The 23,087-nt window shown below is 55.3% G+C and overlaps 1 protein-coding gene across 1 annotated transcript in view; it reads right to left on the bottom strand.

The window, feature by feature from the left end:
* Positions 1-9,239: 9,239 nt before the first annotated feature.
* The window catches only part of SH3PXD2A (SH3 and PX domains 2A), a 223,737-nt gene continuing 209,889 nt past the window's right edge, over positions 9,240-23,087 (bottom strand). Inside the window, exons 11-15 of the mRNA XM_040624340.1 lie at positions 22,651-22,768; positions 18,428-18,765; positions 17,277-17,326; positions 14,565-14,684; positions 9,240-12,642 (exon numbers count right to left, since the gene is read on the bottom strand). Coding sequence (XP_040480274.1) covers positions 10,675-12,642; positions 14,565-14,684; positions 17,277-17,326; positions 18,428-18,765; positions 22,651-22,768 — 2,594 coding nt within the window. The 3' untranslated portion in view covers positions 9,240-10,674. The remainder of the gene's footprint in view (positions 12,643-14,564; positions 14,685-17,276; positions 17,327-18,427; positions 18,766-22,650; positions 22,769-23,087) is intronic.

The following is a 23,087-nucleotide window of genomic DNA, read 5'->3' as shown; positions in this document are numbered from 1 at the left end:
CAGCCGAGGGGCAAGCCCACAGGGCCCCTTCTTCTTTCCCTTCTTCATTAAACATGGGAAACTGAGGCCCTCGAAGGTTTGGGAAGAAAGGGGCTATAAGGCAGGGAGGTGAGGGGCAGAAACAAATTGCCCAGCAGAGGGGAGGGGAAGAGTCCATTCTCTTCCTGTCTTTCCCTTCTCTGCACCCACTGTACCCTGCATGCCGAGGGGCTAAATGGGGGTCTCAGCCTATCCTAATCCTTCCCCATCTGGGGCAGATTGCTAGGAAGTCCTCTAGTCCACGTGGGAATTAGGAAACATGTCCCTTCCTCTGGGCAGATGTGTCCCTGAGCTAGGGCCTTCGGAGTATGGCCTGGACTCTCCATTTGTTCTCTCAGCCAGCTGTCCTTGAGCAGTGTACAACCTGCTCGACAGCAGCCCTAGGCAGGTAGCCCCTGAGCTGCTGCCTTACTCTCTGACCTGTACCCGCCTTCTCCTTCCTCTCTTCCCTGCCCCTCGGGCCTGGCAGCCAGGGTTAAGGCCAGTGGATACCTCTCACCCTGGGCAGGCAGCAGCCCCCATGTGATGTCCCTCTCCCACTCACCCAGGGTGGATGGACAGGCCGCAGAAGGCTGCAGGTTCTGGGTCTCTGACCCTGTGCCCTGGATGAGATGCAGAGGGCCCCCTCCTGGCCATAGCCTTTCTGCCGCCGTCATCTCGCCAAATGCAGCCGCCCAGGGACAGCCTCAGTGTGGGCTGGAGAGCAGCGTCCGTTTCCTGGCAGGGTCTCTAAGAGCAGTTTGCATCTGTGTTCTGAGACCCATCCTCCTGGATCTCAGTGCTGTCCTGGGCCTGGCTGATACTCTATAGTACCCCTGGGCAAGGCCAGGGCCCTAGAGTGGGGATGGGGGTGGGGTGCCCTGGGGTAAAACCAGCCTTTTTTCTTATTTTAATTTATTTATTTATTTGGTTTGTGGATTGGTTTTTTTCGGGGTGGGAGGATTGAGTTGCCATCCCCCAGACCCCTAGAAATGCTGCCCTGGTGTGCGGAGTGCCTGGCGAGAGAGGGCTGCAGAGGTCGTTATCACTCAAAATCTTCCCCAGGCTCCAGTCCAAAGTCCATAGCCATCTCTGCTTACCATGAATTAGAACTCCATAAAAGGGAAGCCTCCTGTCAAACTGTTCATTTTACGGATAGACACGCTGAGCCTCCTTGGTACCCTAGGGCTGGTGGGTCACCCAGAGCCACGAAGTGCCCTTCCTCTCCGGGCTCCAACATGTCAGGAGCTCCCCCTTCCATGAGGACATACAAAGTTGTGGGAAGGCTGAACGAAGGGAGCCCAGCTTGGGCCACGAACAGGGTAGGCCTACTCAGAGTAGGGGCGGGGAGGCTGTTCTTAGTAAGGCTTTTTACCCTCAGGAAAGATGAGGAGGGAAGGGGCCGGGTCCCGGCCCTTTTGGGTTATTTCTGGTTCCGGGGTGGCGTGCCCCCTGCCCCTGCTCTTAGGCTATAGTTGTCCTAGTCTTGCTGCCCTCCCCTGATAGGCCATGGGCTAGCACCCGCTCTCAAGAGTCTTGGCGTGGTCTCCTCCCAGCCTCCCAGCCCTCTGCCCTCTCTGATGGCTTTTCACGACCATCAAAGACTGCTGCTCCCTGTGGTTGGCGGACTATGGGATGCTAGACCTGGTCACTGGGCAGCTGGGTGGCCCTGGCCGGGTCAGAGTCCTTCGCAGCCTCAGCTGCCACGTCTGTAAAATGATTGGGGAGGAGAGCAGACTTTGTGTGTCTCTTGGGAGTTCTTAGGTGCGGGGCTGCTATGGGGTGTTGGGTGGGACAGCAGTGGGAGGTCAGAATGCCAGGCCGGGCCTTTGTCTGCCCTTGCCTTGCAGTAGGCCTCCAGGACGTCATGGTTCCACTGTGGGTCTCCACTCCCTAGTCACTGACCCTGGAGACCCCTTCCGCGGGAGTGGGGTGGGGCGAGCCAGGTGGTGGCCCCATCCCATTAGGAGTCTTATCTCAGAGGCAAGGGAAGGTCTTCAGTGCAGGGGCTGCGTGGCCTGAGGTTTGGGGAGAGGAAGCCATCTGCGTCACTGTCTCTGTTAGTGCTGGGATAGTTGCTGCCTCCTTTGTGAACTTGGGTCGCTGTGATTGTGAATAAAGGTGATTTCGTACCAGCCTGAGGGCTGTGCTGTGCTGTGCTGTGTGGAGGGCTGGGGAGGGAGGGCCAGGGTGGGGGTGAAGGTGAAGGGTCAGGTATCAATAATAGGGGAGACTCCCTAGAGTGGGGGACTGGAGCATGACAGTCTAGACAGACTAGGGCTTGGACAGCAGGGGCCAGAATGCCAGGTGAGCCTTGTAAGTTGAAAGGGAGAAGCCAGTGCCTTTGGTGTCCTCAAATCCCTGGATCCATGAGGAGCAGTGTTTATTGGGGCTGAGGTGGGCCCAAACCTGGCCCCAAACCCTTGTGGGGTGGCACTGCCACCTAGGGGCTAATGGGAGGATAACAAATCCGTCACACAGGTCAGGAGGGGCCAATACTGAATGGGTGAAGGCAGCATAGAAAAGGGAGGCCTCTGGCCAGAGACCTTTAGAGAAACTTTCTAGATGTGCTGAGTATATCCGGTTGGCTGTAGAAGCTGGGAGTGGTGGAGCGGGTCCAGGCACAGTTTGGGAATCCTGCTCATTTGGTGGGGGGAGCATGCGTGCCTTCCTGCCCGCTCTCCTGGGACGATGCTCTGGTCCCTACACCAGGACGGCCCAGCCGTGTTTACTGGAGTCCGGCAAGAGCAGGGGAGAATCTGGGGCTCCAAGCCGAGGGGCCAGCTAGGCCTGCTGGATGTGGGTCTTTTGCCCCAAGATCTGCATCTCTCTCGCTCTCAAAGCCTCAGCCACTGCCCGGAAAGCTTCCTGTCAGTGGGGAAGGGGGGATATGGGGGAAGGGGGGGAGAAACTTGAGCATGGCTCTCACCAACAAAAGTGGCAACTTACCTGTTCCCTCACCCCCCGCCCCTCCAGTGTCCTCAGAGGGGCCCCGGATCCTGCAGCTCGAGCTGTGTTCTGGACACGGGGCCTTATGCCATTCAGCTGGGTGGCTTTTCTGACGGCAGGGAGAATTAAGAGGTGATTCTGTTTAGTTAAAAAGGCCAAAAACTTTATTTAGTTTTCAGGAAAATACAAGATGTAAACATAAAATACAAAACAAAACAACCCAAATCTTACAGTCTAGAAGCATGCCAAGACAGAATATTTTCTGCAGACCAAAGAGTCCCGTCAACATGATAAAGGACACCTGGAAAGTGGCAGGCCAAGGGGTTGGGTCCCTTCCCCAAGGACACTGTATTTTTGTGATGAGAACAATTAAAAAAAAAAACCACTATTAAAAATATTAGAAATATGGAGATAGTTTAGCACCACCATTGATCCTGGAAATATTTTAGCACTCAAGTTGCGCTGAATTCACTGTCCTTTTCTTCACTTGCTCTGCTAAGGGCAGAAGAGGGCATAACCTCCTCCTGACCCCAGAGCCCGCTAGGAGCTGGGAGGTCACTGTGAAGAATCCCCCAAAGCTCTGGAGACCCAGAGACATCCGGCAGTTCACAGGCAACCTTGCGGCCCACAAACCACACTTCAGGGACCTACCACTCACATCTTCACTCTGAAGTCACCTTCCTGCAGACCTCTCAGGGACTGTCGGTGAAACCCTTTCCCATCCTATGTCCTGGATTTAAAGAAAACCTGTTGCAGAGAACAAGTTGCAGATCCAAGAACAGGGGCTCTGTTTACCCTTCTCTCTCTGAAGTAGGTGCTTATGGAAAGGTGCCCTGGTGACAGGCCACCAAAAATGTAAGGGCATGTCCGTGGATGAGTGTGCGTGGCCCGTCTTCTGAGTCATACCTGTGTGGCTGGCTCAGCCGACTGAGTCACCACAGGTATCTGTAGAGATACTCAGGAATAACTGGTGTCAACTGAAGAAGAAATGAGGCTGCTTCCCTCCCAGACATGCCTGGTGGTATCTGGACCCTGAGGTTCCAGTTTGGGGGTCGTGGGTCATTACCATACAGCCCATTATAGTCACTGGTCTTTGACCAATTCGAACAATTTGAGAGGCTAGCTGTGGACTGGACAAAGGGGTGTGGGCAAAACCTGCTGGGAACCTGGGAGATGGAGGAATGTTCTGGAGCCAGAGCCTCCAGACTCAAAGATTGGTTTGTTGCTAGCAACTTCCCCCTCTCCAGTAAGTCAATCAGTGACTATTCATTAACAGCATACTGGGGACCCAGGTTGTGGCCCAGCAAGTAGCTGTTTCCTCGGGTCAGCTGCTTCTGTGGCCAAATATCAGGGCTTTTCCAACCTACCCTGACTGGACCGTTGGGTGTTGAATCAGTAAATTCCCTCTGTACCTGTTCTCTTCCTCCTAAAACACTCGGAATTGACTTCTTCCTTCTTTTGAATTAAGACTATACTCCAGACTCCAAATCCTCCCTCAGCCTTCTCACTTTTCCCTTTCTGCCTAGAAGACATCCTCTTCTGGAAGCCGCCTTCCCAGGGAAGGGACATAAGCCCCAGCCACTCCAAACATGCACACACTCCTCACGCCAACGTGCCTCTCGCTTGCCTCCAACGTGCTCGAGCCATCCTTCTGCTTTAAAACAATTCTCTCACATGCTCTCTCTCTCCTCCTCTCGCCTCCTGAGGTCCATCCCTTAGCCAGGGTAGAACTGGGACAAAGGAGGGACCTTCACCTCAGAAACCCATTCTCTAAGGCCACTAAGTTCTAGGACTGGGATGGGAGAGGGGGCTGATTGTCAAAGTCAAGTGCAAACCCAAGATTAAAAAGATAGGACTGGGGAAAGGAGATCGCATGGTAACGCCAACCTTCCAGGCAGGTTGGGATCAAGGCCTTAGAAGGCAGAGCCCTCTACTCGGTCTGTAAGCAGCCACGAGCCCAACTTCTGTCCGCACGTCTAGGTGCACAGGACAAAACAAGAGGGAAGCGAAGATCAATGAGGCTGCTCTTCCTGAAACAAGGCTGTAGGTCAGTAACCCCATCCTGCCACTGTCTCTGGTCACAGAACTTGAGAACCACTGAGGCTGCCTCAAATAGGGATCATGATTTAGGCAAAAAGCTCAGTTAGGTCAAGGGAAAGCGCCCCACACTGCTCCTGGGACACGCTCAGTTGGGGCCTGCAGCCCGGTGTACTGACCTCACCATCCACACGTTCTCGCCCCCAGCAGCCTCACCACCCTCAGAAACAGGAACCGCGGGCCAGTGGCTCTTACGCTCTGGGACCTCCCGCAGCAATGACATGCATGGCAACGGGCGGGCTCAGCCTCCTGGCTAGCATGTCTGTAGGTGGTGACCCGGTTCAACCATCTCAGCGCTTCCACACCCAGTGACTTCTCTCTTCCACAGCTTCATTTTGGAGCCCGGGATGATGGCCTAGGCTGCTTCTGCTAGATCTGTTAATGCCAGTGTGAAGTTTTCAACAAAATAATAAAATAATTACAAAAAAAAAAAGACACATTGCACTCTCCAGCCAGAATTCCGTGTGAATAACACACTTGCTGCCAGAAACTGCGAGTCCCATGGGGCCGGCCCAATGCCAAGGACTTGTAAAATGGAGACAGCTTGCCCGTATTTGTTCTCTAACCCCGCGTTATTTAGTTCAAGTGGGAAATTACCAACACACACACACACGCACGCACGCACACACACACTCACTCTCTCAACACACAGCCCTCAAAAAAATGAGGGAATCTTAATTCTTTAGCAATGTGGATGATTCTCTTTCCAGAGAGCTCTGCATCGAGATTCTCAAAGACTGGACATAGAGATGTATATACTCCAAGGAAAGAGACCCACCATGCACAGGGGCACGGTCCCACTCTGGGCACGCAGATCCACGTTTGTACAGAAACTCACCAAACGGAGGGTTGGAGCAGCAAGCGTACAGTACTGGGGATGGAGGGGACAAGCCAGTGAGGACGTCCCTGGAGCCCTGAAGGGCAGAGCTCCAAGGGCTTGGACCCAGAGACTTCCCATCCTGCTGCTTTCTCGACCTGAGCCAAGTAAGGAGGAGGCCGGCTTGGTACCTGTTGTGGGAAGCTGTCTACCGACAGCTTCTCTAAGCCTCAGATGCTTCTCTAAGGCCCTCTGGGAACTGTCAGGGTGTTAAGCAAGAGGCAGGGCTCACTCCTCAGGCTGAAGTCATTGAGATGAACGGGTGGCCCAAGCTTAGCACCAGGCCTAGCTGCAGGCTTGTGGGAATTGGTGTCTCACTGGGGTATGTAGGGCTCAAGGCACCCACATCCCCGACAAAGGATTTGGTTACATCTAGGGTTCCTGCCCATAAACCGAACTGAGGTTACATAGTTTTAAAAAGACTCAAACATACATCAAAAGGATCACGGCCCACACATCAGGAGACTGGGGTGAGACAGGGCTGCTGGGAGTGATTTTTAAGACAGGTCTTTCTCAGCAGCTGGCTGAAAAGCAGTGGAAATGAAAACAAGGAACCGTTCCTGGATGTCCTTGCTCCGCTCTGAGGGCCGGGGCCCTGGGATGTCAAGAGCCCCATGCCGCCCCCCTGAATCCCTCCTGGGTGAACACCCCACAGAAAAAGGGGTTGCCCTCTGGTTGGGACCCCTGCCACGTTGCCGGGGGAGGAGGGGTCAAGATCAATGCCCAGAAGGTCCCCTGTCTACTACACAGCCACGGGGTCTCCCACCGCTGTCCCAACAAGCCCTGGCAGTCCTCGATAATATTGCACTTTTCCTGTCTCTCAGATTGTTTTCATTTTCGACTGAGAATGCAAAGTATTCGGAGGGGTAGGGGAAGTGAGTAACCTTAAAGAAATATTAGTTAAATACAAAAAAAAAAAAAACCACAACAGGAAAAGTAGGGGCTACTTTATCTTTTTTTTTTCCTTAAAACAAAACAAACTACCAAACCAAGGTCTAAACTTAAATAGTTCTACGCCTACTCTGCAAATACTAGTAATATGAAAATAATGCTTGACCGAAATTCCCTTGTCTTTCTTCCTTAGACGATAATAGTAGTAACATGCCTTGCTGAGGAAAGCGATGGATATAAATACCAGTAAAATATGTCGCTCTAACATCTGAAAGTGATTAAAACGGTCCTATATAATGCCTTCGTCAAGATGGAGAATCGAGAGTAAGAAAGAGAAGCCTCGGAGGCCAGGCTAGGGGTGGAGGGCCGAGGCTGGCCAGGCAGGGCCCGGCCACAGCCAGGGGCAGATGGCACGCTCGCCGTCCAGGGTTGCCCCTTCCAGCTCCCTCCTGCTGCCCCTGGGGTCCCCTGGCCTGGTGGGAACAGCGAGGCAGGGCCAGGGACCCCAGCCAGGCCCGCTGTTTCAAAGTGGGAGAGAGAGGACATTTTTTCCCCCTTGTAATGAAAGAAAAAGGTCTTTAAACTGAAAGAAAAAGCACCAAATGATGCATCTTCGGGCATTATATAAAGCTCAATAATGACCTCAGAAGGGCTCATTATGATTAAAGTTGCAGTATACAGCAATACAATGCCATTTCACATTTTCAATCGCAACTAATGGGAAACTGGGTTTGGACACTGCTGAGATTCCATTTTTCTTTTTCCTTTTTTAGTCCAATCTGGTTTTCCTCCAGATAGGTCAGAGCCGCAGGCCCCTCCCTCCTCCACCTGCTGCCGGCGGTACCCTCCAACATCACAAAGCAGCTCAGTAGCTCTAGGGAAAGGCCCTCTTGCCCTGGGTGGGGCTAGGAGTCCAGGGGCACAAGGCCTGGCATCCCCTGGCCGTGTCTGAGAGGGACTGGCATGCACCCTTCTTGCTTCAAGTATTCATATTCTCTTTGGGTTTGCAGGGTTTGTGCTGTGTTGTGAGTCAGGGGGTGATGGTGAGGGGTGAGGTGTGAAGATGCGGCATAGCAATCCCTGTTTGCTGCCCAAATCTACATACTGTCACCAGGTGGCAGCATTCCCCACTTTTCCTAGATGCCTGAGCAACTCCCAGCCATACTTAGGGGGCTGGATGTCACAATGTAAACATGATGACCACACAATAAACTACAATGGGGTTGGGAAGGAGCTCAAGGATTGATGCAGTGGGGTGCTCTGCCATTAACTAGCTCCATGATTTCGGGAAAGTAATTTCCTGTCCTTGGGCTGCAGTAACAGGAGGGGATGGGATGGAGTGACTTTGAAGGTCACTTTTAATGACCATCACTTAGAGCACTGGGGATCAAGGAGAGAGGGTCCTTGGAGAGTGCGGAGCATGTGGGCCTCGTGGGTGCTGGAGAGCCCCACGGGGCAGCGCCGACAGCGAGGAGGGGCAGGGAGAGTCAGGCTCTGGGGAACACTGCGGTCCAGTCCCAGCTCCCCCCCCCCCCCCCCCCCCCCCCGGGCCTGGCTGGCACGTTACTGACTGAACTGGCTCAGTGCGGACAGTGGAGGAGCGAGGCCGCTGGGGCCCTCCCCCCGGAAGGCAGCTACATGGAAGGTCCTTTCACCCAATAGTCACTCTACTTTTAAATTTTATTTTAAATAATCATAAATTACTTCTTTTTCTTTTAATAAATATGTGCTGCTTAAAAATGAGAAAAGTATATACTGCATCTTTAAGTAATGCACTTTGCTCTCTGGCTTTCTTCCCATTCCACCTTATTAAAGTGCATTAATTAAAAAATAATGAACCACTTCTTTATCATTATTGTTCAAATAAGTCCAAATAATATTAATATGAAGACACTAAACCACTACCATTAGTACTGCAACCTAGCAGATTAACTCAATATCCTGCTCTATTTAATACTGTCCAGCAGAAGAAAATAACTACTTTCAATTTTAAACAAACTCACAAACAAAACAAAAGGAAACAACATCTCACCACGGCCCTTCAACAAAGAACAGGAGCGGTTTCCTGTAGCTGCCAGGCGTCAGTGTGCCGCGAGGGAGGAGGGCTGGGGAGGTCCCCAGGCGAGGCCTCAGGGGTCTGGGGGTGGGTAGGGGTCCCGTGCTCAGCTTCAGGCAACATACACTGCCTGGGTGGGGAGCAGGGGGAGAGGGAGGGCCTTTCCTCCTTTGTAGAAAACACCAACCCTTCATCCGGGCCTCTGGCAGCTGAGCTGGTGGCCGGAAAGCCCGATCAGTCCACAATCAAAGGCACGTGTGGAATTGCACTCCCAGCAAAGGGGGAGTCCTTGGGGAAGCCAGGGCTTCCAGAGGGTCCCCTCTGAAACGTCAACGATTGAAAGACACAACCCAAAGTTGACAGGGACTTTATTCTCTCCTCTCTTCACGGGGGCACTGCCCCTTGGGAAGACCGGGTTGGCTCCCGGCCTGGGGGTCCTCCATCTTTTCGGGTACCTGTGGCATCGTGTGTAGGTGGGGGGGGTGGCTGGTGATGGCTGCCCAGCTGGGGTCCCCTGAGCCCTCAGTGGGGGCGCTGGGTGCTTCTCCACAGTTCACACGTAAGGGGTTTGGTCCTGCCCAGGCAGGAGAACGGACGCAGAAGGGTGGTCACCCAGCAGCTTGAGAGCTGCCTTCTCTCCTGGACAAGCCCCTCCTCCCTCCTGGGGAGGGTTCTGCCCCCACTGGGGCGTCTCTGCTCTGCCACGTCTGGGGCCTGGGCCTTCTGCCCCCGGTCCCTCCGGCAAGCACCATGCTAGGGTACTGTCCACAACAGTGGAAACCAAATGAAAGGACTTTGGCTTGTGGAGGGAAAGAAAGTGAAACGCAAACAAAACCAACAACCTCCCCGCAACAGCACGACAGAAAAGCCCCATCTGTTCCTCGTCCTGTCCCCCATGAGGCTGACCGCCCTTGGGCCCCCGAACAACCCCTAAAATAAGACCAAAACCCAAGGGCTGACATAGAAGCCCCAAATCAATAAACCTCTCCCAAAACATGCAAAAGAACTACCCATCCAGAAACACCCAAAATAAAGTCTGTGCAGACGGTGAAGAGACTGACGGCGTCGCCCACCCTATCTGTAAACTCTGGGGCCACTGGTCCAACATGGACGGGGTGCCCCAGGCAGGGCGGACTCTCTTCTCAAGGCCAGGGACAGTGACGGGTAAGCAAGGTGGTCCTTGCTCGCACCTGCGGAACTGCTTTCTCTTCAACCAACAGACCCTGACAGTGGCCTGGCCTGGGGACAGGCCGAGCTCTCAGGAGACGCCTTCAAGCCCCAGCGCCACCCACAGTGGGTAGTGGCAGTCCTGGGGAGTCCAGCACAATTCACTAATCCAGGTTTAGGACGCTACAAGGACTATTCCGGTGGCAAGGTGCCGCAACAGAAACAGCCAGGCAGGGGCAGGGCGTGGGAGGCCCCGGCCGTCACATCTTTTCCGGATCTGCAGCCAAGGCACAATCGGAGTTTTCCACCTGGCCTGTCCCGAAGGGTGCCAGGTCCATCAGCCAAGTCACTGAGGTGCCCACATGGGGCTCCGCTTTCTCACCTCTGGTCTCAGGCCTGGTGCTCCCCTGCCTGTTCGCTTCCCTGCTCAGTGTGCGCCCCCGCCAGACCTTACCTGCCAGCCGGGGGACAGCCTGGAGGGGAGCGCGGCTGCACTCATGCATTCTGCAGGGTTTAACGTCCTCCCCCCACCCCCTCCCTCGTTCCCTTTCCCCTTTGTCTTCATCTCACCACTCATCCACACCCAGGATGGAAGGATCCATGTCCCCCCCGCCCCCCCTTAGTTCTTTTTCTCCAGGTAGTTGGAGGGCACCCAGCCTTTGAAGGGCTTCGCCCCATCCAGGATCTGGCAGTACCACCAGCCGTTGGGGTTCCTCTCCAGGACCTCCATGGACACACCCTCCTGGAAGCCCGCTGTCTCCTCATCCCCCTCATAGTCCGCGATGGAGACATACACATCTTTGAGGTTGTTGTGGATGAACTGGGACTTCTCAATGGGCTTGGGGCGCACGGGGGACACGGGGATGCCGTTGCGCTGGGCGGCCAGCAGAGGTGTGTCCGAGCCCTGGCTGGCAGCCCGTTCGGCCAGGCGGCCCTTGGCCTCTGCGGCAGCCGAGCGCGCGGTGCTGAAGGAGGAGTTCCGGCGGACACCTCGGAGGCCGTCGGTGGCCGTGAGCGACTCGTTCCTCCGCAGGGCACAGGACAGGTTGTTGTCCTTGGGTGGCGGGGACACGAACACTGACTGAGGCCTCACCGCTACCTGCCGCACACCGTTCCTCATCTTCACCGCACCGGCAGCCGAGGTCTTGCTGAAGCCCCCGGGGGGCTTGGAGGGGATGGGCGGCGTGGCCCTCTTGCTCTGGTTGACGGTGTTCAACGCTTGGACCCGCTTCTCGATCTTCTCCAGGCTGTCAGACTTGCCCTCGTTCTGCTTGCTTTTGGGGCTTACTGTGTCTGGCTCTTTGCCAGAGGAGTCGGGTTGCTCATTCTCGCCGAGCACCAGGTAGTGGGAAGGGGCCCAGCCCTCTAGCTCCCCAAACCTCACGTACCACCAGCCGCTTTCCAGCTTCTCGAGCACCTGGACCTCCACGCCTGCGGGGAAGCTGATCTCCGAGTCCTGGACCTTCTGGTAGGCACTGCATGTCGTGTAGGAGGTGGCCTGCCCTTCTCGTCCCTTCTTGGTGGGACATGGGGGCGTGGCGGCTGGGGGGGTAATGAGGTCAGCAGAGCCTCTTCTGGGCCCCTCACTGGGACCTTCGAAGGCCGTCTGGGGGGGCAGCTCTGAATCCTCGCTCTTTGAGCCCTGGAGACCGCCCCGGAGCTGGCCCGTGGGTCTCAGCTGGCGCCGTAAAGTGCTGATGTCCATCTTCTCTTGACTCTGGGACTCTGCTCGGTTCAGGAACGGCTTGGGCCGGACAGACGGCTTGGCCCGGGCACACGAGGTCGGCCCAGCCTTTGGGTCAGCATCCCTCTTCGGCCCGACTGTGGGGGTGCCACGGATGCCTGCGTCCGAGGCAGAACGGGGCTTCAGGTCGCCGCTATTCTTGGACAAGGAGGAGGAAGAGGAGGAGGAAGAACAGGTGGTATTGATGGTGATGGATGAGGAGAAGGAGGCCGAGGAGTGGTTCTTCCCCAGTTCCGCCTGGGCGTTCTTCTCCGCCTTGAGCTTCAGGAGGGATGACGATTTGGGGGAGCCTGATTTGGGGGAGTTTTTCCTGGCCAGGGATAGAGGGGAGCCCCCTGGGGAGTCGCTGTCCCGGGAGGAGCGTCGGGCTGACAGAGCATCCTCTGCGCATGGCCGGAAGCCCTCGTTCTCGTAGATGGTCTCCTCTTCCGGGGCCACGTCCTCTGAAGAGCCACCCACCCGAAAGCGGGCCCGCTGCAGCGAGGCGGCGGGTGAGGGCCTGTGGGCCTGGGTGGGCCGCCTGTCTCCTGAGCCGCTGTCCTCTGTGGGCTCCTCGCTCAGCTCCGGCTCGGAGTCGAAGCCAAAGGCAGGGACGTCATACTCCGGCTCCTCGTACTTGAGCTTCGGCGGGGAGTCCTGGCTCTCCGCAGAGCCCACTGGACCGTCCTCGGCCTCCTTGGGCTTGCTGGGAGGTGCTGGCGGGGGTACCTTGGGCCGGGTCAGCGTGCTCGTCCGGCGGCTCAGGTTGGGCTTCTTGCGCTTATCGATGTACGACGCAGGGGCCCAGCCCTCCTTCTCACCGATCTGCACGTACCACCAACCGCCCGAGTTCTTATCGATGACCTAGGGGAGAGAGGGCGGCAGGCCGGTGAGTTGGCAGGCTCGAGCTCCACCCTTCACACGATGTGCCAGGCTAGGACACAGGGTCTCCATTTCACAGATGAGCCAAGTGAACTGCTAAGTGGCCCAGGGTAATACGTGCCAGGCTGGAATTCAAACCTGGGTCCCTATCACCTCCCACTCCCCAAGACCCTCTCCCCTGGTCCTCCAAGTCTCCATCAGCACCCTGGCCAAGCCAGCCTTGTCCGCAGACCCCTCCTCTCCTCCTAGGCTATGCACTTAGAAGACCTATCGCTTCTAGTCCCTATAGAACCCAACTCGCCAAGGATCCATAGGTATAAAAAAATGCCGTTCCACTGCTCCTCATCCTACCCCCGGTATTGCTAGGTCCTCTGTTCGTGACCCTGGAAAGGGTGTCTGAGGTCAGAAGAGGATGGGAAGACGCAAGTGAGCTGAACTGGGAGGTATGGCCTGAGCCCAGAGCCTTCCTGCAGAGCACCTCCCTGGTGTCCCCACTGCCCGTGGTCATTTCACTGCATGCGGGATTCCAGTGAAATCCCACTGGCTGAAAGGATTTCTTTGGGTTAAACAGTTTCCGGTGGGAAGGATGAGGGTCTTGCAGTCATTTCCATGTGAGTATAAACTAGTTCAGGGAGCTTCTTTCTTAACTGCAGTTTAAGACCAGGTAAAGGCCAGGAGTGTGGTGCTGGTTGTGCTGCTGTATTTGGGCTGGGGAACGTAAAGGGAAGATAATTTTGGATTGTGGGACTCTCCTGGAGAAAGAGGTACTAGGGAAGGGGTGGGGAAGCATGAAAAAAACTGGCACCAGGGTTAGAGGGGCAGGGAAGGAAGAGAGAGACTGCTGAAGGCAAGCTCTGCTTGAGACCCACAGCCCCCACCAAAAAGGAAAGCCCTTTCTCTTTCCTTTGGTTCTATAGTCCTTCTTTCACCCTGCCCACCCCATACTTAAAATTTCAGCTTGGGTAGATCTTAAGTATGACAGTTTGGTTAGATGGCGAGCTTTGGAGGCTCTTCTGGAAACCTCCGCACCACTGACAGAATGATTTGTCTTGGAAATTTAGTTCCAAATCCAAGACATGTGATTGAAAACATTCACGCTGGGGACATCATCTCCACAGGCGGAGGCTGCCTGAGGGCTCTTCCGACAGTTGTACGGGTGTTAACTGGATTTAACCCCATTACTACACAGAGCCACTGCAGAGAACTGACCCGCATCACAGAGCTCTGTCCCCTGCAACAGCCACAAAGTAGAGTCTCATAAATGCTAGGCCAGGGGGGAGCACCACAGGGTCTGTTACCCCACTTGGCAGAGACAAATAATCAAAGCCGGGGGAGAGAAGTGACTGTATCAACGGCCAGAGGCACCTGCGGTGTGGACGTGGCCAGAACCCAGGTCCTTAGTACTTCGGCTGCATGGACCACACTCTCTCAACAGCAGCACTCGCTGATGGGAGTTCTTCAGAATCTCGGCCCCCAAGGTGCTCCTAGGAGACAAAGTGTGCTGGGGCCAAAGGGGTCTGGGCAACGCTGATATTCTAGTCCCGTCTTAGAGATGCACAGTGACATCCTTATAACATAGACTCTGACAAGTTCTGCGATGAACCACACAACTTCAAACCTACTCAACCACAGAAGCCCCTTGTGTCCAGGCGCCTCCATTACCGGTGCCGCCATATGCTTTGGGAAATGCTGCCGTGAGGGAAGTGCTGGGTGGAGACAGGAGTCCTGGATTCTGGTCCTGCAGCACTTACTGGCTTAAGGCAAACTTTTATCCCCGGGGGGCTTGCTTTGGTATCTTTCCTGCCCACCCCCCTGCCACGTAGCCAGCAAGGTGTAAATGGGAAACGTGGCAGGTCTTCGAGCAGCATGACGTAAAAGCCTCAACTTCATGGCCTGAGACTCACCTCCGCCTTCTGTCCGCCCCGAAAGCTGATGCCGTCAGAGATGCACGACTGGAATTCGGCAATGGTGTAATACTCCACCTCGACAGAAGGGGGCTCTGGCGGCTTCGGCAGCTGGAACCCCTGAGGCAGAGAAGGGCTCAGTGAGCAAAACCCACGGATCAGAAGGGCGAGAGTGTGGCGTTTACACCGGCTGGTCTTACAGCCAGCCTGAGGAAGGATCTATCACCTGAGGCTCAGGCTGTCTCCCGCACGAGACTGTTCTCCTGAGCAGGCTTTCCACTACTACCTATGATTCCCTCGAAACTCCTCTGAGCTACCGAAATGTCAGTTAGTAACAGTAATTTCCACCCCGACATCGCTGGAGGTCCATAGATGCTTCAACGGCTAGGTCCCCAGATGAAAATGAAAAAGCAGAGAGGTCACTGTAACAAAGCCTGTGCCAGCTGCCCTGTGGCAGGAGAGCCACGTCCTTAAGTCGAGGTGAAGGGCCACAGGGATGACGTCTGGCATCTCTTTGGGGAGGGGGGCAGGGGTGTAAGGGGGCGTGGAGATGGGTGGGGAGAGCCCCTGGTGGGTCACTGCACTGATGCCAAATGGTCAGGCAAGCGCTGAACAAAACTCGAGACCCTTTGTTCTGTGGGCAGGGTGGAACGTGCCAGACGAGGACATTTAGAATCGGCTGCAGCCATGACTTCTGAGCCTTGTTCAGTTACTTTATAAACATTTACTGTGCATCTTCTGGGTGCCAGACCTTGGTCTAAGGCACTGGGTGTTTAACAGTGAACCAAGAGGACAGCCCCCCTGCCCCCATGAAGCGGACATCCTAGTTTCATCTGGTCTCTACTCTGGTTCAAATGGATTTCGTGCTGCCCCTTTACTTTCAGTATGTCCCAGTATCATACAAAGGGGTTAAAGCAAAACAAAAAGTGTGTGTGGGGGGGAGGGGGAGCGGGTAGGGAAAGGGAAGCAGCTGTGGTGTAACAGGAAGACCTCAAAAGACCTCTGCCTTGCAGCTGGACACACGTGGGCTCCAATCCCAGCTCGGCAATGCACCAGCTGTGTGGCCTTGGGCAAGGCCTGTGACCTCTCTGAGTCTCAATTTCCTCATCTGTAAAATGGGTCATGAAGAGGATTACTGAGATATATACATAACTTCTGGTCCAGCCAGGGACACAGGAAGAGCTCCACAATAGAAGCTAGAGCTGACCATTCCTTCGTTTTAGAACCACCCTATTCCTTGGAACTTTCTGCATCCCTCACGGCTTGGCCTGTCCTAATCCTGCCAGTCGCAGCCCAGCTGCCTTGGGTCGCAGTGGGTAAAGGGCAGGAGGAAGCTGGTTTTGAGGGACGGGGTACAATTCAGTGCACTTGCGCTGCCCTGGGGCCTGGCCCTTGCAGGCGTGTGTGAGCAGATGTGGCCCAGGCCCCAGCCCTGCCCACCGCCCCCCCCCCCGCCCCCGCCCTGGCCAGGTGGGATTCAGCCGCGTCTAGCTGGAAACAGCAGCCCCGCGCCGCAAGCCCCACATTTGGTCTGTGTGGAAGGAATGACCCCATTCTTGCCAAAATGGAGTCTGCCTGAAAATAATCCGGTGGGGCTGAGAGAGGAGGACAGGAGAACTCACCATTTAGTCACGGAAAACTCGAGGGGACAATGACATAGGAGCTCCCCTGGGGCTTCTGACCGGGGGCAGGAGTGGTCTCATCCCCACAGGCCTAAGCTTCAAAACCCCCTCTTCCAGGGACGCTGCTCCCCCCTCTCCAGGGCAGAGGTCACAGATCACAGCGACCCTTGCCACTAAGCCCAGTGAGACTTCAGAGACCTTTCTCCACATGGAGTGGCAGGCAGTCCCTAACTCAGGAAATAGAAACCCTCACAGCCCATCCCATTTCCTCCTTCCCGCAGCTCTAGGCGATGGCTGCCACTGTTCCCATCTTAGAGATGAGGCAATTAAGGCTCGAGGAAGGTAATGGTCTTGCCCGGGGTCTCGCTATTCCCAAGTGTCAGAAGTGGACTATGAATCCATGCCCGGCAGGCTCAAAGCCCCCTTCTTTCCATTGCACCCCACTGCCCCTGAGGGGAGTTCTCTGTACCAGGGCTTCCGGCCTGCCACCAGCATCACCGCCACCCTAAGCCCAGTACCCTGAGAGCATATCTGCTTCCCTGATGGTCTGCACACGACCCCCACCTCTGGAGCCAGGGACCCCAGCAAGTTGAGCCTCTAGCTTTCCGCACATGTCAGTCCAGGCTACTGACCCCTCCGTGGAGGGTGCTCGCCGGGCTGCCCTCTGCCCTCCCGGGCTCTGGCAGCCACCACAGCCGTTGGATACTCCTGGGCCAGGAAGGCAGAGCTGAAAGGCTTCCAGGCGCACATGGACAGCCGCCCCGTTTCCAGCCCCTGGCAGTGCCCTGGCCGGACGCTCGTGCTGGCCAGTCTAAATGTTTATGTCTGCCAGTGTAGTGGCTGGGAGGGATTGCTGTAGCTTTGGAGCGCAGTGCGTTTCTGAATATAAACTGTCCCAGCGAGCCTCCGGGATGGCTGGGATCCCCAGGCTTTCCTCTCTGCCCCTGGCCCCACAAAGCTGGCAGCTCAGCAGGGCCTTGGAAAACCCCTGGACGGACAGGCACTGAAATGAGACCACCGATGAACTGCAGCCATTATGGTGCACCCCCAGGGACAGGAGGAGAACGGAGGAGAAATTCAGTGCACATACCAGGCTGGATTCTCTGCGAGGTGGAGGCCTTGTCCTTAGGTTTGGGGAGCCTAGAACAAGAAACATGGCTTCAGAAAGCCCAGCCAGACAACAGGCAACAGTGCTGGAACCTGCCTTCCCCAGGTATGGCCACCTCCTGATCCTGGGAAGTTTCTGGTTTTGTCCCACATTCTGGAAGGACCCAGGCTCTCAGGCACTATATTTTCTTCCCTGGGAAACCACAGACCTTTATGTTGCCTTGGCTGTGTTTCAGGGTATCATGAACCCTCTAAAATGACGTGCACATTTCAAAATGTACAGACATAGAGGCATTTTTCAGGAGAAAGGGTAAGTAGCTCTATCAGATTTTCAAAGTTAGGAGCAGAGACAGTGTCTATTTTTCGCTTACCACCAAATCCTTAGAAGCTAGCACGATGCCAGGCAAGAGTGGGCGCCCAAGAAACACGTCCTGACTGCCCAAAAGGTTTTAAGCATAAGAGCTAACTTAAAACCAAGTTTAGAACTAAATTAAAAAACAGCTTTCCGCCAGTTTTTAAGTATGGCTGGATATAAACAGAAGCTGGTCTCTTGTAACACAGGACAGTTTAACCTTGACCTGAAGATGCTGTTGAGCCAGAGAAGGACAGAGATTTGGAGGGGGCCAGGTAGCTGGTCTCTCCTGTATGGATGGAGGATATTCTTAAAGAATGCCCGCTAAAACTGCTTGGGAAGAGGTAAAGCCGTTCCTTCCAAGCCTTTTAGGCTTCTAGTAACTGGCGGGAGGCGAAAGGGAAGGAGGGGAGGAAGGGTAAGGCCGCGAAAGATGTTCTATTGGCTGTCGGTCTATAAAGCAGCCTTGTGCAAGGGGCCCCGTTTCCCTGCGGCTGGGGAGGGGGGCGGATACACTGATCTGCAAAGTGACCATTCCTGGCTCTGTCCTAGGGAGGGAGGGAATGCCACCAGCTTCTGTATTCTTGTAATTGACTTCAGTGCAAGAGTCGTGAGGCATTGCTCTGTCTACTCACGATTAGCATGAAACAAGTTCACGGAGTGAGGCTAGGGTCGGGGTCAGTCTATAGCTCAGGAAGAAAATGATACGGGGGTCCCTGCACCCTGTGACCGCTTTCTGAAGAGCGGCGCAGGGAGGACGCGGGGGTCGGGGAGGCTCTTACTGATCTGGGCCCTCTGCGGGGCGATCCTGGCCACAGCTGGCGAGCCCTGAGCCAGCCGAGACACGCTCCTCTCAGGGACGCCCAGGGCGCTACCATTGGACGCATTGCAGAGGACGGGCAGGCTGATCTCCTTCTTGGTGACAGGGGCCCCAGGGCCCTCGCCTTCGGCCGACGGAGTCTCCTTATCCCCCGACGCCTTCTTGTTCAGTAGGTTGCTGATCTCCATGATGTTCCCGATGATCTCCACCGGGCCTGCCAGATTCTTCTTGCGCGCTGGCAGGTCGTCCTTGGCTTTCTTCAGGTAAGAGGCTGGCGCCCAGCCCTCTTTGCCCAGGTACCTGTGGGGAGGGGCGGGACATGGCATCACCCAAGCACTGCTGCCTGACCTCACACCGCAGGCTCCGTCTGGCTTGGCCCAGCTGAGCCTTTTCTACTGTGTTCTCCGAGACACCAGGCATTCCACTACTCTGCAGAGGAGTGGAACTGAGGGCAGGTGCAAAAGACATCTAGGACACCAATTCTTCCTCTCTGTCTCCTTGTTCTCTGCCTGATCCCTCTTGGTGTGGGCTCTTGTGCTCTGCAAAGTCAGGCAAATGTGGGACATCAGGATTAGAAGATTCCTCAGATTCTGAGGTGCCCGAAAGGTGGGCTTCACAGTAGCCTGCTACATCACAACAGAGAGGGCAAGTCTAGAGAGAAGACAGGAGCAGGTGGGAATATGGTGCATTAGTTGGATGCCCCCTGGCAAAGGGAAGCCTTATTGGAGAGGCGAAGAGGTAGCACGAGAAGGTAGGAGCCCCAGGGGCGCCTGGGTGGCTTAGTCATTACGCGTCTGCCTTCGGCTCAGGGCGTGATCCCGGCGTTCTGGGATCGAGCCCCACGTCAGGCTCCTCCGCTGCGAGCCTGCTTCTTCCTCTCCTACTCCCCCTGCTTGTGTTCCCTCTCTCGCTGGCTGTCTCTATCTCTGTCAAATAAATAAACAAAATCTTAAAAAACAACAACAACAACAAAAAAGAAGGTAGGAGCCCCAAGTTCTGGTCCCTTCCCAGTCTCTACCCTGGAGCTCAATTTTTTTTTTCTCCTGCAAACTATAGGGATAGAGTAGCTGCAAAAATTTTTCCGGAAAGATAGACATATCAAGACCAAATAGGAAGAGGCCCATAAAGAGTGATCCAGTGGGTAAGGTATCGGTGCTACTGTGGGGGTGACGGATGGATCAAGTTCACAGAACAAGTCCATAAACAGACTGACGTGAAAGGTAACATTTTGGGGCACAAGGGTGGCTCAGTGGGTCAAGCGTCTGCCTTGGGCTCAGGTCATGATCTCCTGGGATCGAGCCCCGCATCAGGCTCGCTGCTCAGCTTCTCCCTCTCCCTCTGCCCTTCCGCCTGCTGTGCGTGCACGTGCGTTTGCTCTCTCTCTCAAATAAATAAATAAATCTAAAAAAAATAAAAAGGTAACATTTCAAATAAGTCAGGTAGGGATGAGGTATCAATAACCCACTTGGAGATGACCGATTACCCAATTAGGAAAAGTACGTGCGATCCTGGCCTCACACCATAGAGCAAAATAAAAAATGTGAGTTGTGAACGTTTGCTTAATTTTGGGGGTTGAGAAAATCTTTCTAAATAGGACTCCAAAAGCCAAAACCATAAATGGAAAGACTAAAAGCACACGACTGGATAAAAAGAAAGCCTTTGGTACGGAAAAACAAAACCAAAATGAAACAAAACAAAATGAAAACAAAACCCATGAACAAGAGCAAAAGGCAAATGATAGGGCTGACTTAATTTGAGGTGATTTGATGACTTCTGAAGAGAAGCTTTTTCCTTCCCCCCCCATGGTGTTGAGAGCTTCTCCCTAAGCCCATGAAGAGCTTACTTCCTGGTCCAGCAGTTGCTGGCCAATGCCCCTGAGTCTGGGTTGCAATGTCCCTGTCTGCTCCCTGAGATACATCTGGCTCTTTGGAATGGCTCCTCCATGCCAGATGTCTGACAATCCCCCCTCCCCTGCCTCCCTGATCTGACCTTGTTCTTGGGTGTTCGTTAGGTGAGAGAAAAAGGAATGTGAAAGCTAAAGTTTCTATCAGCATGTCTGAGCTTTGCTGGAAAGGTTAGGTAGGAGGTGGCTTCTCATGTTCACACCACTAGAACGTACAGGCAGCCTGTTCCAAGCTCACCTGTCTGGCCCCCGCTCCTGTTTGGGGCTTGGAAGGCAGACATCAGTTAACAAATGGATGGAAGTCAAGAGAGCCTGGCTTCCCAAGGTAATGGGTGCAGAGAGAAGCACAGAAATTTCAGGGGTAGATGGAAACAAAAGTTGTAAAGCTGCCTCATCTTACAGATGAGCCAAGAACCAAGGCTCAGAAAAGCAAAGCAAGCAGCAGAGGGCCATAGGCTAGCTGTTGGCAGCATCTGGCCCAGAACCTGGTGCTCCCACATCTCAGAGCAAGGATGAAGAAGAACTGCCGGCTGTTGCAGGTGTTTTTCCATGAGAACACTGGGGAGATGGGGAGTGGGGTCTCGGGGGAGTGATGGTCAGGCCTGCTCACTGCCCCGAGTGCTCCCATTTCGAGCCCTGTTGTGTTCCTCTGCTGTTACATGGATAAAATTAGATTCCGGGCAGAGAGATGCAGGGGAATCAGGAGCGGCTGTGTGTGTCTGGGTCCAACTCTGCTCACATCTGCTTTCCAGCTCTGGAGCACAGAATGACTCCAGAGGGAAGCAGACTGGAAAAGGAGGGATGGAGAGAGAGGGAGGGTATGTGTGTGTGAGAGGAGAGGGGAGAAGAAAGACAGGAAATGAGGATCAACATGGAGCCTGGAATGGTGGGAAATGGCATATTTCAGGGGGTGTCTGGCAGCCTTCTTACGGTGGAATCTTTTCAGGAGGGTTTTCTCAGTTGAAGCTCCCACTAGCTAAAGGGTCAGGCCACGGGGACTAGAGCTGACTAGAAGAGACAGCTCGGAGGGATCTTGTTAGTTATTTGGGGTTGGGTCCAGTTTCTTAGAGAATGTGAAAGTCTAGGGGCAGTGGCTTTGGGCAACATATGTCCAGGCACCTGGTCCTGTCTCACCCAACAGAGCAGAAAGGGACCCCTCAGCCCTCCTGACGGGTGTGCATGGGGCCAAGGGCAGGGGTGGTTACATCTTGTCACGTCACATTAAGGCTGAATCCCATGTGGCCAATGACCTTCACCCTACCTGTCAGCACAGCCCAATCTTGACACCACGACGGATTGACGTCGGTCTCCTGAGTGCCCACGTCCCTTGGGTCAGTCCTGTTCCCACTATGGGAGACAGCTCAGAGCACACATCCTGCCCGGAGTGGGTCTGGGGTTCCCAGGTGTGACAGGCTGAGGAAGTGGTCCCCAGAGCCCACGGATACGGGACTATCAGAAACTGGGCGAAATCACCACAGCTGAGCCGCTTCCAAAGCACCCAAAAACATTTCCTGCAAACAAGGCCCCCCTGGGAGGGTGCTGGCTGGCCTCAGAGCTCCAGGGCAGAGGAGACTAGAGGGCAGGACTTGGCAGGGGAGAGGGGAGTGAAGCCCACAGGCTTGAGTTTGCTTCCAGGACTGCCAAGAAAGCTTCCCACTCCCCTCCCCACACTCCCAAATGGGTTTCTCGGCTGGGAAATGCGATTAGGCCTTGCAGGAGGGAGGGGCAGGAGGAGGAGGCCTCTGAACTCGCTTCTGCTCTGGCTCTGCAACCCCATGAGCCAGCCCTGCAGAGGGGAACGGACGGGGCCAAGCTGGCATCTGGGGCCCCCAGTGTTGAGCTGTGGGCAGCGGGGGCTGCCCGCCGGGACCTCAACAAGGCCTGTGCATGCCAGCGCTTCGGGCGGCCTGAGCGACAGGGCACACGGGGCAGCCAAGGCCGGGCACAGAAAACCAAATTCAGATGTGCAGGACCCTCTCGGCAGATGAGCGGGCTGGGGATTGCACCACCGCCTGCAAGCCGAGCCAGGGCCCCTGTGCCCCGCTGGCCGCAACGCTGGCTCTGCTTTACGTGTCCCGGGAGAGAAGCGGCAAGATGAGCGCTCTGGTCGAGCCATTCAGCCATGCGGTTGAAGCAGCCGAGGCCGGGCTGCGGGAGCACAGCTGCCGTCTGCGTCTACCTGCTGCTGGCGCCCATGGCCGCTCTGCAGTCTGCAGTCGGCTCTGCCGCTCGGGGCCGGGGCGGGGGGCAGAGGTAGCTCCTTGTTCTGCTAAGCCTCCTACCTGATGTACCACCAGCCCTCCAGATTCTTCCGGATCACTTCCACAGTGACGCCCTTCTCAAAGCCAATCTCGTCCTTGCTTTGGCTGGTGTAAGGCTGCACAGTGACATACTTCTCCTCTGCAGGGAGCGAAGCAAGGAGGCATGGTTATTTGGGCTGGAGTGCGGGGCCTCCTTCCTGTTTTCTCCTTCCCTGGCCTGGCCCTGCTCAGCCCGCTGCCTCAATGCCGCCCCCAGCATGTGCAGAAGCTAGCCAGGGCCCCAGGCGGCCTGGATCAGCCCTGGCAGTCTAGTGCTGGCTCTCCCAGCCTCCTAACAGCAGCCAGGGTGCTGGGGCCCGGGGTCCTCAGGGTCCCCAAAGCTCTCTGGGCAGACGGCACAGCTAGAGGAACCTGCCCCTCATGGGGCGTGAGTCAGGAAGTCCCTGGGACATCTGGCG

The sequence above is a fragment of the Ursus maritimus genome, unplaced genomic scaffold (genome assembly GCF_017311325.1).
Source record: "Ursus maritimus isolate PB19 unplaced genomic scaffold, ASM1731132v1 scaffold_7, whole genome shotgun sequence".
Classification (NCBI taxonomy): domain Eukaryota; kingdom Metazoa; phylum Chordata; class Mammalia; order Carnivora; family Ursidae; genus Ursus; species Ursus maritimus.
This window is presented reverse-complemented; position numbering and strand designations above follow the sequence as displayed.